Source organism: Protopterus annectens, chromosome 3.part1, assembly GCF_019279795.1.
Source record: "Protopterus annectens isolate FY-2018-M chromosome 3.part1, PAN1.0, whole genome shotgun sequence".
Lineage (NCBI taxonomy): Eukaryota > Metazoa > Chordata > Ceratodontiformes > Protopteridae > Protopterus > Protopterus annectens.
This window is the reverse complement of record NC_056732.1, coordinates 1,446,165,124-1,446,179,392: the sequence shown is the minus strand read 5'-3', so window position 1 is coordinate 1,446,179,392 and position 14,269 is coordinate 1,446,165,124. Positions and strand designations below refer to the sequence as shown.

The window sequence follows — 14,269 nt, the reverse complement described above, 5'->3', positions numbered from 1 at the left end:
AAGCAGCCTTTTATCTGTTCAATTTAAATTATTTTTTTCACATGTAAGTTGCTTAAACATGGAAGAAAATCCAACAAATTTAATAAGGAGATAATTATGGTACATTGAAGTGGTATTGCTGTGTGTCACCTGCCTCAACTCCACTTGTGTTGGGGGGGGGGTCGATTTTGGAAGCTGATACATAGTTCCAAAAATCCCGGCTTTGCCTTGATACCAATCAAACATTTTAACAAAGGTAATATCATAATTCACTTTGTCACTCAATAACATTTCTGCTATATTTGTCTGAGCATTCCAATCATGGGGAATTTTTTTCTTCTTTGAAAGGAATGTCAACAAAATGATGCTGAAATGCAGTTTTGCTAAACGAAGTAAAAACGTCAGTGAAAGCAGCTGTTATCTTTCGTTTGCTAAAACAGAGTAGGAGAAACAGTATGAAGACAAGCTTTCAGTTAGGCTAGGTCACATTATCATGGGTCAACTTGAAAGTGTATTCTGGAATATTACAATCTTCGTTATACTGAGTGTTGCAAATTTTGTTCAGCATTAACCAAATTCAAGACACCAGTCAATAAATTAAAATTAAAATAAAAAATACTGTTTCTGAGTATTACTACCCAGGCATTGCATTTCAAGCCTAACCAGGTTTAGCTGAAGCTGTCTTACATCACATGCGTTACTAGGTTCTGTTCAACTCTGCTTTGGTGCATATACCTTACTTTTATGATATGAATATTAGGTTTATAAAGGTAAAAAATGACTTGTAGATTGAAAATGCATTTAAGAAGCTACTATAATTATATAGAGCTCCTTGTATAACAATTAACCTTTTAGACTCTCTTATATAGCATAACTTTCTAGGTTTATTCAGTGCTTTTTATGCCTTCAGTGGATATATACAGTGTAAATTCTATCAGTTGACCTGCTGTATTGTGCTGGTCTTTGAATCCTCTTCATAAGAGCTTTTATCATGTCTCCAGTTGAGAAGAACTGAACATCTGGAGGATATCTTTTCCTTTTGTGAGGTACTGTATGCCTCTAAATTTATATCTATTAGCAGGGACTGGGTGTTCCACATTCGGAACATCTGAGTGCAAGCTTCACTGGGAAGCATTTCTTGGTAATGGGATGCTTAAAGTATAAGGAAGCAATGGATAAAAAACTTTTGTAATAGTATTGTATGTGACCAATCTAACTTACTACGTCTGCAAATGGATGATGTTATAAGGGACTGTGCCACAGAAAATGACTGTTTCATTTATTGGTTTGTTCCCATCAGTCAGTATTTGATGAAGCCAACCAAATTTTTTTTTGGAATCTTAGTAGCTTTAGTTTGATACCAGTGGAGTCATGCACAGCAGTAACACAGAGGAAGAGCAGGAATTAGGACAAGAGTATTATTCTTGTATAGAACCATAATAGATTAATCAGCATCATCTAGATGCACAGCAGCACAAAGTTAGATGTGTCAGCTCATTTTTTCTTTCTTTTTATTTCTAGAAATATGAAACGAGAGTAGGTGACAAAGGCACTCAGTTATCTGGAGGACAGAAACAGCGAGTTGCAATTGCACGAGCACTCGTACGACGTCCCAAAATTTTATTACTAGATGAAGCTACATCAGCACTCGACACAGAAAGTGAAAAGGTATGGATGTCAATCAACGTTCTCCAGCTTCTAAGTGTACTGTTTTAGCAAGAAAACATTTTTAACCTCCTTGGTTGGTAATATCCTTTATACCGATCTTTCATCTTACTCTTCTGAAGGATAATGTGAGTGCATGACTCCACATACTTTCAGATAGCCACTTCCACTAGAAGTATTTAGAATTATGTTGATATTAAGGCATCATTGTTATTCTTTTAGATTTTATCCTCCCTTTAGTTCTCAATTGCTATGAAACTCCCTAACAATTGCTGCTGACTGCTGTAAAGGCTGCATAGACAGTGGTTGTAGTGCACCACCTGAGATAATTTACCTCATCTCATCTAGGCAGATAACGTAATATCACACTTTGTTGTCACCTCTTGTACACATTTTTCTTTCATAAAATGCCAAAAAAAGCCACAAAAATTACTTTAACCTTTTCATTAATTTTGCTTCCAAAAATGATACAACGACAACACAGAGTGGTTTCACTCTTTTATATCAGAATCTTTACACAGTTTGAGTTGTGCTGCTTCTTAGCAATAAATATAGGCAATTCTGTGATTTTCTGGCATACATGCTGTTCATTTAATATTACTTTTATATGCTATTGTTACAGATAGTGAGATTAAAACCACTGAATCCTACTACTCAGCCAAACTCTCAAAGCAGTCATTTGGCTGGTACCACTCCATGCAGTACTGATAATTGCACATTCATCACTGCAAAAGGGGTGGTTTGTCTGGTTTCCTCCCCATACCTTCCTACCATCTCTATGTCTTGGGCTCAGATATGCTGCAGCTCTATGGATTTTTTTTTCATATCAGTTTTGATGAAGATTGCTCCCTGACAACCAATTGACTTTTATATGACGGGCTCACACAATTGTGAAAGCTCTCAAATATAAAACCAGTCAAGGGTTCACATAGCCATAGGTGGGAGAACAAAGCATCAAAGAAATGTAGTAAATCCACAAAATGTATAGTGCGAATCCAAATACTTTTTAAAAAAATTGAACACTTTCATCATCATTATTCTGGGCTTCATCAGAGCTTGTAAAACAGCTAAAACCCTTCCATCATTATTAAATTATCTGTTATGATATAGGCAATCATACATTTATATAAATGAAAACAAATCATATTGACATAATCTTAGTTGCAAGCATTTACATAATAATAATTTTAGTTGCAAACATTATACATCACTTATAATTTACCCAGTCTTTATCAGTCAGACATTCAAATCCTGCCTTCTTTGAAAGCTCATTCATCCCCTGTATGTATTGTTCCCACAGTTCCCATTTTTCCTGTGCTCCTACCCTTTTCCAAAGATCCCAGTTCTAGTTGTTATCTCTGTTATTTTATTCACTACTTCTACTGCAGTTGGTTTAAGATTTTGATTTCCATTTTCTAGTAATTGCTTTTTTGGCATCCACCATAATTAGACTCAGCAAGGCCTTACTATGTCTAGAAAATTCAAATTCTGTATCATAGCTCAGAAAAATAATTTCCCTAGTTACACTAATTTGTTCACCCAGTATCTCTGATTGAGTAGTCTGCCAACTCATTGTACACCCTGAAGTTATGTTCCCAATTATCACTTTCTTCCCCATCACACCTCCATTTGCTGTCTACCTGAGGAAAATTCTCTGGAGTCTACTTGGGTTATAAAATATCTATGTAAACATTTCCAAACAAAATTCCTAAAATCTTCTAGATTTTGCTGCATGTTTCGGAGACATATCCCTCCATTGTTTCTTTGTGAATTGCTTATCCAATCTCTCTTCCCAATCCTCTCCAAACTCCTCTGATTGATATTTGTAGTTATCATGCAATATTTGATATGCTCTACTAATTGTTACATTTTTTAACTGAAGCTTCTGTATTAGAGTCTACAAAAACTCTACCAGTGCTCGTCTTTTGTTTAGGATTCCCCTGTTTCTTTCTGTTGCCTATACTCTGATATCAATCCTTGATAAGAAAGGCAGTCTCTAACCTGCAGTCCAAATAAATTCTTGGTGTCTTCCCATTCTATTAAATAGTTATTTGCTCTCAATACTTTGGTTTCTTTGCCAGTTTTCTCCAATAAATTCCAACCCCCTCTTCCCTATTGTCTATATCCCTAATTGCAATCATCCTTATCGGCTGAATCTGCTTTCTTCATTCCCATGTTGGCTTAATTCTTAGATTACTTTCTGCTACATTATAAATATAATATTCTGCATGATTATTGTTATGCTCCTTAAAGGTTTGCATCCAAAAATCCCAGTCTGTCCTTGTTTCTTGGCCTTCTGCCCTGTTTCATCATTATCCCTTTCAACTTTGAATTATAGGTTTCTGCTTCTATTATGTATAGAAGCCTTAACTGTGTAGCTCTGAAATACCACTTCAAATTGCGTAGTCCCAATCCACCATGGTCTATTGGAGGAATCAGCTTATCCGTCTTGACTCTTGCTACCTTCCGCTCCCAGATAAAATCCTTCAACTCTTTATTAATTGCTATCCACAACTTCTCCTCTGGTTGGAGGAAAGCCTTCTAGCTTATCAGTGGGAGTGGTAAGCACTAGGTAGCCTGTCTACCACAAGAGGAGTGGTTCTTGGCCCAGAAATTGTAGGTTATTGACCATTTGGACAGTTTGTCCATCTCTTTTAACTTTCTGGTTTAAAAGACCACATCTACACTTGTTTCCCATCTTTCCTGTAACTAACCTACTGGGAAGCACTAGAAAGTCTTAAACTGATACAAGCCTTCTAGCTTAGAAGAGAGACTGTGGAGTGATTAAGTATCAGTTTTCTGTACTTTCTTGTTGTACTTAACTGTTTAACGCATAAACGCTGATTTTCCAGCATTTATTGTGATTCAATAGCTTGTTTTTTCTCACATATTGTACTTATTTGACTGCCTGCACTTTTAAAAAGTAGTCTTTTGTTTAAATAATTTGTTTAACTGTTGTAGGCTACACACTAAAGTCTGATAGCCTTTTCTGATCGTTTGTAGTCGTTTAAAGCTGTTTTAAGTGTATTTTTTACTGATTTTGCCTTATCTTTTCAAATAAACAAACAAAAAAAATTCCTTGTTTCTCGCATTTCTAAGCTAGTATAGTCCAGTTTTCAGGCTAGTGCTGAATTCAGGGCTATGTTAAAAGTTTCTGAGTTGCCCATACCTTACTTGGATAGAAGGAAGTTTCTCTGTTCACCTGTGAGAGAGAGGAACTTTGAGCAGCCTATCTGTCCCTGAAGGAGTGGTTCCAGCCCAGAAGTTAGTAGTTTATTGGCCAGTTTGTGCTAATTCCTATCTCTTTCATTTCCCTGCAATAAAAACTGTGTTTGCACGGTTTTGTGCACCGGGTAGAGTAGGGTTAAATTATTCCCGGCTCCACTAAGTCTCTTCTTCAGTTTTTCCCTTGAAACTAGTCTAACTCTCAACCTAAACACTCAAAAAGCATCCTACAGCCCAGCACTTGCTCAGACCTAATAGCAAGCACTAATGTACCCTGACACTTGATTGCCCAGGAGGGCAAGGCTCTTTATTCACCCCTCACCAACCAAGTGAATAAGCAGCTCATCCTACTATTCAGGCATGACCAAAGGGCAATTTCAGGTGTACTTTCCAGTCCAGCTGGTGAATCTGGGTATCCTGAGGCAATGTTGCAACTGCCTCATGTACACAGACAACCCTCTCCTCCTACCACAAAACACTAGCATATGTGAGAAATGCAATTATACAGCCAAACTGGAGGCTAAACTGTCTCCTCCCAAGACTGGAACAGACAGTCAAGAGGAGAAGGTTAACACTTGCACCACACCTCCAGCCACACACAAACCTACTAAACCAGCACTAGCAAAAAATACACATAAATACATAAAATCATACTCAGAGGCTCTAAATAAAAACCTGCAAAAGCATCAGAGACCTCCAAAGCAGACACCCAAACAACCTGCACCTCCCATCACAAACCAGACAACACATAAAACACAAAATCAGTGTGCCGCACAATCACATTCCTTAAGGCAAAATAACATACCTTACACACTAGTAATAGGTGACTCTATAGTCAGGCACACTGACGTCCCACTAATTAGGCTGGGCAAGCAGAAGGTTACTGTTAGCTGCCTGTTGGGAGCCAGTATCAGCCAAATAACACAACTACTCAGGTCACTCCAGAACAAGTACAAATATGACATTGTCATTGTTCATGTTGGTGTAAATGACCTGAGACGTACCTCCTTGGACTACATGAAAAGAGACATGGAAGAGCTCTCTGATGATTTAGCCCAGGCTGGTATAACCCTGACCCTGAGTAGCATCCTGCCCTCACCAAGAATTATACCTCAGTATAAAGAAAAAAATGATCAGTTTCAACAATTGGCTAAACTTCTGGTGTCATTCAAAGGGGATCCAGTGTCTGTCAGCCTGGGACGACATGCTCGACAAGCCACGTTGCTTCGCAAGAGACGGCTTGCACCTGTCACCCCAGGCTTTCGAATACTGGCCAAGGCTCTTGCTGCCCCCATAGTGCCTTTTTTAGGCAAGGCTCAAAAGTCAAACCTACCTCTGTAAACAGCACAATTATCAAAAAAACTGAGGGTTATGCTACTCAAGTGCCAGGAGTTTAAATCTCAAAATGCACACGCTCGAAGCACTCCTCAATATGGAGAACATCGACATCTCTGCAGTAACTGAAACCTGGTTCAAGTCTCCAGAAAGCACCCCAGCACTACCGGGTTACAACTCGTACCACATGTTTCAGCCACAGAACACAGACCGAAACACAAAAGGAGGGGGGTGTATCCATATTCATCAAGGATATCTACACTTCCAGGTTAGTGGCACAGCATGATACCTTTGAGATCACCCATGTGCAACTAACATCAGGCAAATCTGCAATGCAAATTGTGGCATGCTACAGATCACCCTCCATGACCCAGGACCACCACTCCACCTTTCTGGAGACACTGAAAAACATGAAGGTCCTACTGAGCACCCTGATATTGGGTGATTTCAATAACCCTACCATTAACTGGGAAAACTACTCGAGTACAAACTCCCAAGCTCAGTGCTTCCTGGAATTCATCAACTCAAATGCCCTGGATCAGCTGGTAAACTCCCCTACCAGAGGTGAAAACATATTGGACCTGGTCATCACAAACATGGGCGACAGGTGTTACACCGGAGGTCAACCCATCACTGGTTAGATCAGACCATACACTAATCACTCTGGATGTCCACACCTCATCACCACCCACAACTAAGGAAAGCACAGTAAAAAACTTTTCTAAAACAAACTTCACCTTACTTATGACAGAGGCGGTAAGTTTCACAGCCCCCATTATAAAGGATAATGCTGCCCAAGATGCAGAAACCTTTACAAATGCACTCTATGAGCACCTACAAGGATGCATGGATCGTGCCATCCCTATCAATACCAAGACTCACTCATCTAAGAGAAGGAAACCAGTCTGGTGGACCCCTGCCATAAACAGGCTATACAATAGAAGGAGGAAACTAGTTCAGAAAAACAGCAAATCCCAAGAAGGAAAGACATCCCTGATCAGTATCAGTAAGAAACTAAGGTCCCTCATAAAATCATCCAAGGCTAACTTCGAAAGAAAAATAGCCAAAGATTCAAAAGATAACTACAAAGCCTTCTTTAGCTATGTTAAGAATCTAAGTGGCAACTCGCAGATATGCACTGAACTAGTGCAAAATAGCACAAAATATACTGAACCCACTGATATTGCCAACATCCTGGCAGATAGATTCATTGCAAACTTCACCCCCCCTCTCACCCCCAAAAGGGCCCACAACAATACCGAAAAAGTATAGTGTCCTGAAAATCACAGACGCACAGGTGAAAATAGCCCTTTCAAAGGCCAAAAACACAATGTCAGTGGGGCCAGATGGTGTCCCAGGCTGCGTCTTGCACGAATTACAGAAAGAAATAACCCCCCACCTAAACATGCTGTTCAACCTCAGCCTCTCCACAGGCTACATGCCCATAGAATGGTGCACAGCAATGGTCATTCCACTCCACAAAGGGGGGCCACAACTGACCCTGGTAACTATTTCCCCATAAGCCTGACTAGCCTTGTCTGCAAGGCTATGGAGCGCATCATCTTGGAACTCATTAACAAAGACATTGGGAACCTCCAAACATTTGACCCGACCCAGTTCGGCTTTGTTAAGGGCAGATCATGCCTACTAAACCTGGTTGACTTCTTCGAGACAGTCACCAAGGCCATAGACTAAGGAAAGGTTGTTCACACAGCCTACCTTGACCTCGCCAAGGCTTTCGACACCGTTCCCCACTCGGGTATTACAGAAAAACTCAACAGTCTGAACATAAAACCCTACGTCACGAGATGGGTTGCCAACTGGCTTACAGACAGAACTCACACGGTAAGAATAGTGGGCTTCAGGTCCAACTCTAAACCAGTCACAAATGGTGTCCCACAAGGCTCTGTCCTGGGACCCCTACTGTTCGGCATATATTTCTTAGAAGTACAGGCAAACACAGGAGGACTATGGCTAACCAAGTTCAATGATGACTGCAAACTGGGAGCCATAATTGACTCTCTAGCTGACACGGACATCCTCCAAAAGGGCCTTACTGATGCAGATACCTGGTGTCAAAGTCATGGCCTCAAGATAAATGCCAATAAATGCATAGTCATCCCATTTGGGAAAAACAAAGCACCCACAAATTACCACATAGGTGGCAGCCCCCTTAATACAGAAGATGTAATAAGAGATCTGGGGACCCAGGTAGATAGTAATCTCTCCTTTGACAATCATATTGCCAAAGTAGTTAGGAAATCCTTCTATATGGCCCATCTAATTACTAAAGGGTTCGCATCTAGAAATAAAGAGGTTATAGTGCCCCTCTACTCATCACTCATCAGACCCATCATAGAGTACAATGCCCCATTTGGGATGTGCCTCACAAGACACTTCCATCAGCTGGAGAGACCACAAAGATACCTCACCAAGAGGATTACTGACCTCAAACCGACTGAAAAATCTCCGGCTGTACACAGTGGCATATCGCTTACTCAGAGGTGATCTCTGCCTGACTTACAAAGCCATGTCCAACTCAGAATTGATGGACATGCTCCACGTAAAGAAATCCAAGCCACTGCAAGCCATGAAGCCATGCGCTGTAGTGAGCTAAACCTCTCCACAACCAAACATAGAACATGCTGGAGGGATAGATTCCTGTCACAGAGACTCCCCATGCTTTGGAACAAAATTCCAAAATACATTAGGCAGAGCCCCTCACTAACAGTCTTCAAGAGAAACCTTGACGAGTGGATGGGTAACAGAAAATACACCCCTGGGATCACTTCACTGGCTCTGCTTGACAGAGGCTCAGTTAATTAATCAACGGGGTGGCGAAGGCCGACACACTCTGGCTAGGCTTATAAATGCCCTCGGGCAGATAGCCTAGTACCTACCTATGAACCTATAATAAAAATATTCCTGACTTGTGTATAAGACTAAAGGAACTAAAATATTTTAATTGTTTGCATCTTACTATCTATAGCCATATAACAGAGTTTCCAGTTTCTACTTTTTGTATTATCTTTTGTTTAGCCTCTTCCCACATATCCTTAGCTGCCAAGCCAGAACCATTTTTAATCCATACTCCTAAATACTTCATTTTATCATGTCCTCATAAATATGGGCATTGCTAAACCAATTTGTGTGTGGGTACATAATTTACCCCTATTGCCTTTGTTTTAGCTTCATTAATTTTGTATAAAAAAACAACTAAAAAGAAACTCCAAAACTTTTAAATAAAACAAAAAAGTGAGCAAAAACCTTACCAGCAAATAAAACCACACTTATTTATTTAGCGCTTTCGGAAAAGCTAGTACCTTTAGGTACTAGCTTTTCCGAAAGCACTAAATAAATAAGTGTGGTTTTATTTGCTGGTCCAGTTATTGCTCGCTTTTTTGTTTCATTAATTTTGTATCCTGAAAAGATTTGCAAATTCCTTTGCTCAAGCGGAAATTATCAGAGAGGAACCCTCCCACTTTAATTTTCACCTCCAATCCCTCATAAATCCTCCTAATCAGCCTTATAATTTTATCAGCGAATGCCAATACTTCCATTGCCCTGCTCATAAAGTCCCAGCTTACTCTGTCAAATGCTTTCTCTGCACCAAAACCCACCATCAACAGTGGTATTTTATTATATTCTGTTGCTATATTGTCAAATGTTTGTCTCACCTCCACAAAACCACGTGGATCCATATCTTATCAATTGTGGCATCACCTCTGTCATTCTTTTAGCCATTATAGACATAAACACTTTATAGTCATGGTTTAGTATTGAAATGGGCCTGTATGAAGTTGGATCTGATGGATCTTTACCCTCTTTGGTATTACAGCTACCACCACTTTCTTCCAGGACGTTGGTACTTCAGCTTCTCTTAAAATACTGTTAAACAAAACCTTCCAGAGATTTATAATTTTTTCCATCCTAGCTTCCAAAATTTCACAGGAATACCTTCGATTCCTGGGGACTTTTCTGTGGATTGGTTATACATCACCATTTTTATCTCATATCCTGTTAGTAATTGAGCCTCATTTACCTCTAACCTTGGCATATTTAATTCTGTCAGAAACATTTCCATTTCTACCTTTTCTTGATTTCCATATTTCTCCACTTTATACAGACTTTTGTAGAATTTCCAAAATATTTCTATTTCCTCTATAAGATCTCTTGTTATCTTTGTTGTTATAGGCTCCCTAAGCTTGGTGAAAATCAATTCTACTTTCTGTTGCCTGAGTCATTGTTCTAAAAGTTTCTGTGCTTTGGAGTTATCAAAAACAGTTGCTTAACAGCAACCTCTCTAAATTCATGAATGTTATCAAGGTAATCCCTTATTTGCTGTTAAGCATTCTGCAGTTGCTGCTTTTCTTGTTATGTGAGATTCCCCCTATTCTGCAATACTTTAACATTTATCACTCCTAAATAAGTCTTGTTACTTCTTAACCATATCTCCCTTTCTTTTATTTCCACTGTATTTTTAAATGCAACCTTAATTTTAACCTACTCCCTAGCTATATTTTCAGAAGAAATTTCTATATTCTCTAATAGCTCCTGAATAATTTCCACTACGCATTCCTTAAATGCCTCTGTTTTCAACAGATAGTAAGGAAAGCATCAGTGTCTCATTTTTATTTCATTACCCTGTTTTTACTTTAGTTATTACTGTTGCATGATCTGAAATAGTTATTGGCTGCGTATCAAGACTTTCAATTAAGTACACATGCTCCTGTGAAATGTAAATTCTGTCTAGCATAGCCCAGTTTTTGTATCTTGGGGAATAATATGTAAATTCACTCAAACTTCTAGTACTGAATTCACATCTTCCATGCCAAATGTTTTTATAAATTTCTTCAAAAGTCTACCCTCCTCTGTATATTTTCCCTTTGGGCCCCCCAGACATATCTTCACTGCTGCAAAATTCCAGTCCCCACCTATAAGTAATATTCATTACTGAAAGCTGATTATTTCTCCCAGATTTTCTTAAGCTCCATTACTACAGATCTACCATTATTATCTTTTTATCCTCTTCTATCACTATTGGAGCTTCTCTTGCATTTATATAAGTACTCCTCTTTACCTTTGTCCCAGGTATTCTGCTGAATAAAAATCCTGAAAACCTTTCTTTATCAAATTCACATGTTCAGTTCTTTCCAAGTATGTCTCTTGTAGCATAGCTATTTGCACTCTACATTTTTAATATTGTTGACTAATCTTTCTTTTTTGCTTTTATCTGTGAAATGATTAAAATTTAAAGACGTTACAGAAAGCATCATTGCATTAAAAAGTTATTATTCCCACCTTTTATGTATAACAGATTTTTTGCTAAATGTCTAGTTCCATGCATACACTGTTTGACAGGGTGATCTTTTATACAGTTGTTTCTTGTCATCTCCATTTGAGCATATGTCACATCATACAAAACGTTTTGTGTTATTGAAAGCCCTCAAACAAAAAACACAAACACACCTCCGTACACCCCTAAAACCTATTAACTTAACTATGTACATTTTCAAATATTGAAGTTTTACCCTCCTAATAGGAACAAATGTCTCAAACTGAGAGCCACTCTCACAGACTTGAGTTAACCCAAAAGAATGTTGTCCATGCTAAGACATATGGTGCAGCCTGTGCTTCTACTAAGTGCTGTCTAGCTTTGTCTTGTCTTTATATCTCTTCCAGCTGGGGAAACACTTGAATGCTTTCAAAGAGTATTATCTCCTAGCCAATTTCTCTTTATCAGATTGTCTCAATGGAGACATGAGGACCCGATACAGGATTTTGCAAAGCATACATTTGTTTGCTACAAAAAATCTTTATAAAATTAAGTATTCTTTTTCATTTATTTTCTTTCTCTTAAAACTTATTCTAGTCAAGCTAAGGGCCTTTATCTAGTCATTCGCCTATGCAAGCATGAGACAAATGGCATCAGTTCTTCTTTTGTCATTTTCTTTTGACCAGATTTTTCTTTTCTCTCTCTCTCTTTTTTTTTTCATTGCACTGCAAAAAGGAAAAAAAAAACAGGATTACCTGTTTGTTAGTATCTCCATTACACTTAAAAATAACTGTGAAAACATTACTTTATAGCATGCAAAGAAAATTATACACTATAAAAATATTACTATTAAGAAAAAAAATTGTTTTACTTAAGTGAACTTTTTCCCTCCTGTTCCCCTCTCATAAGTATTTTTTGGACATTAATGACATGAAGTAGGGCATATGCTTTAGAGTCCCCTACAAGTTTAACAAAGTTCAAAAAAGTCCAATATTTCCAGATTTTCTTGGTTTGTCATGTTTCACAAATATAATTATTGCTTTTTAATCCCACATTTGTCAATTTCCAAGTTACTTGATTTATTCATGCTCATCTCCATCTCCCAGATCATGTCTCTGCTTCATTTCCAACATACTCTCAATTCTTCTAGTCAACTCTTTCATTGGCACAGTCTCTCTGTGTTCTTTATTACCAGAAAAACAAGAAGCAGAATCTCCTGTTTCACAGCTCACGTTTTGTTGGACAAACTTTTGTATATCATCCTTAGCATGTACTTCATAAAAAAATGATTTTGTATCTGCAGGGAAGAATATTATGAAGATAGCTGGGTACAACAGTTTGATTCTCATGCCTGTATCTCACCATTCCCTGAATACTGGAATAAATGTATTCCTCTTCTGCCTGGTGTACAATGAGTAGTCATTCTCCACAAAATCCTGCTGTATTCCCACTTTCAGTGCTTTGTTGTTCTGCCACAGTCTTCAATTTAACTATTCCTGCTGCAGAATACCAGTCATCCATAAATACAAGTCCACAGGCCTTCTCTGCTGAGTCACACTGGGAGAGCCAGAATTAAGCTGTTATTCAATGTGCAACTATCTTGGAAGTCCAAACAGTAATGCTTTCTAAATAAATGTTACCATTAAAAGCACAAACTTACACAATTAGTCTAATTAAAACATCCAAATTAGTATTCAATTGAATAAAAATGAAATAGATTTAAAATATATATTGTTTAATAATTCCTTATAATTGTGCTGCTCTCATCCTTAATAATGAACTGATAGATATCTCCAGCTTTTTTTTCTCATGCACAGTAGCTGGTTTAAAGTAATAGACCCAAAGCTCTAAACCTGGGTCTACTTCAGTCTATTGTTCCCTAGCTGAAATTTTCTCAGTAAAAGTTTTATGTTGCTATACTGATACCCCATGGCAGTCATTCATGGGAGTAATGCTTGGATCTTAGTTGCTGACATACCACATACAGTTATGGTGTGATCCGTTGAGTCTCTGAGACATGCCTCCAAATTCGCTTTGTAGTCCTTCCGGCAGTTTACTCCACAAAGATTTGACAGTTATCACAGCTCTTTATGTACCCACTGCTGAACCACTGTCACTCTTTTTCCCCACTGTGGGCATTGAAAATTTGAACAAACCTTGGTGGAAGATGGCTGCGCAGGTGCATGAGATCACATTTGTACTGCCAGCATTAAACCTTGTACTGACCTCTCAGACTCTTGTGTCACTCCTAGCATGCATCTCGTCATTGTATTGTATCTTCAGATGTCATTATGTTCTGTGCCAGCAAAACACACAGCATGTGCTATATGTTCACTCTCTGCATGGGATAGAAGGTTGCATGAGTTGGCCAATAGTGCTAAACAGAAGAGGCCTTCTCTGTTGTTCCTGATTTCTTGGCCATTAATGAGACTGAAGTGGTGGCTGTGTGTCTGCTAGAGACTGATAGGGAGAATGAATCCTCCTTCCTACTCAGCTCCCCATCTCAGGACAATTCATTTGTAGAATAACTCAAAACGTAGATCAAAATATTGAAGTCTACTCTCCAGTGGCCATCTCTTCATTGTCTCTCCCCCCTACCCCACGTCTTCAGCAAGTTATTTCTTATCTTGAGTAAAAAGAGGATTCCTCCTGGTTTAGCCTTCCATATCATGGATGACATGTTTGCTGCTTAAAAACACCCATACTTGGATACTTAACATCTATTTAGATAAGAAATTTGCATTGTACTATCTCCAGGTGACGATTCTTCCTTACTAGGTATCCCTAAGC

At 38.6% G+C, this 14,269-nt stretch overlaps 1 protein-coding gene across 1 annotated transcript in view; it reads left to right on the top strand.

Annotated features, from left to right (window-relative positions):
• The window catches only part of ABCB1 (ATP binding cassette subfamily B member 1), a 1,009,232-nt gene that overhangs the window by 979,510 nt on the left and 15,453 nt on the right, over positions 1 to 14,269 (top strand). The window contains exon 29 of the mRNA XM_044067521.1: positions 1,501 to 1,647. Within this exon, the coding sequence (XP_043923456.1) occupies positions 1,501 to 1,647 (147 nt within the window). The remainder of the gene's footprint in view (positions 1 to 1,500; positions 1,648 to 14,269) is intronic.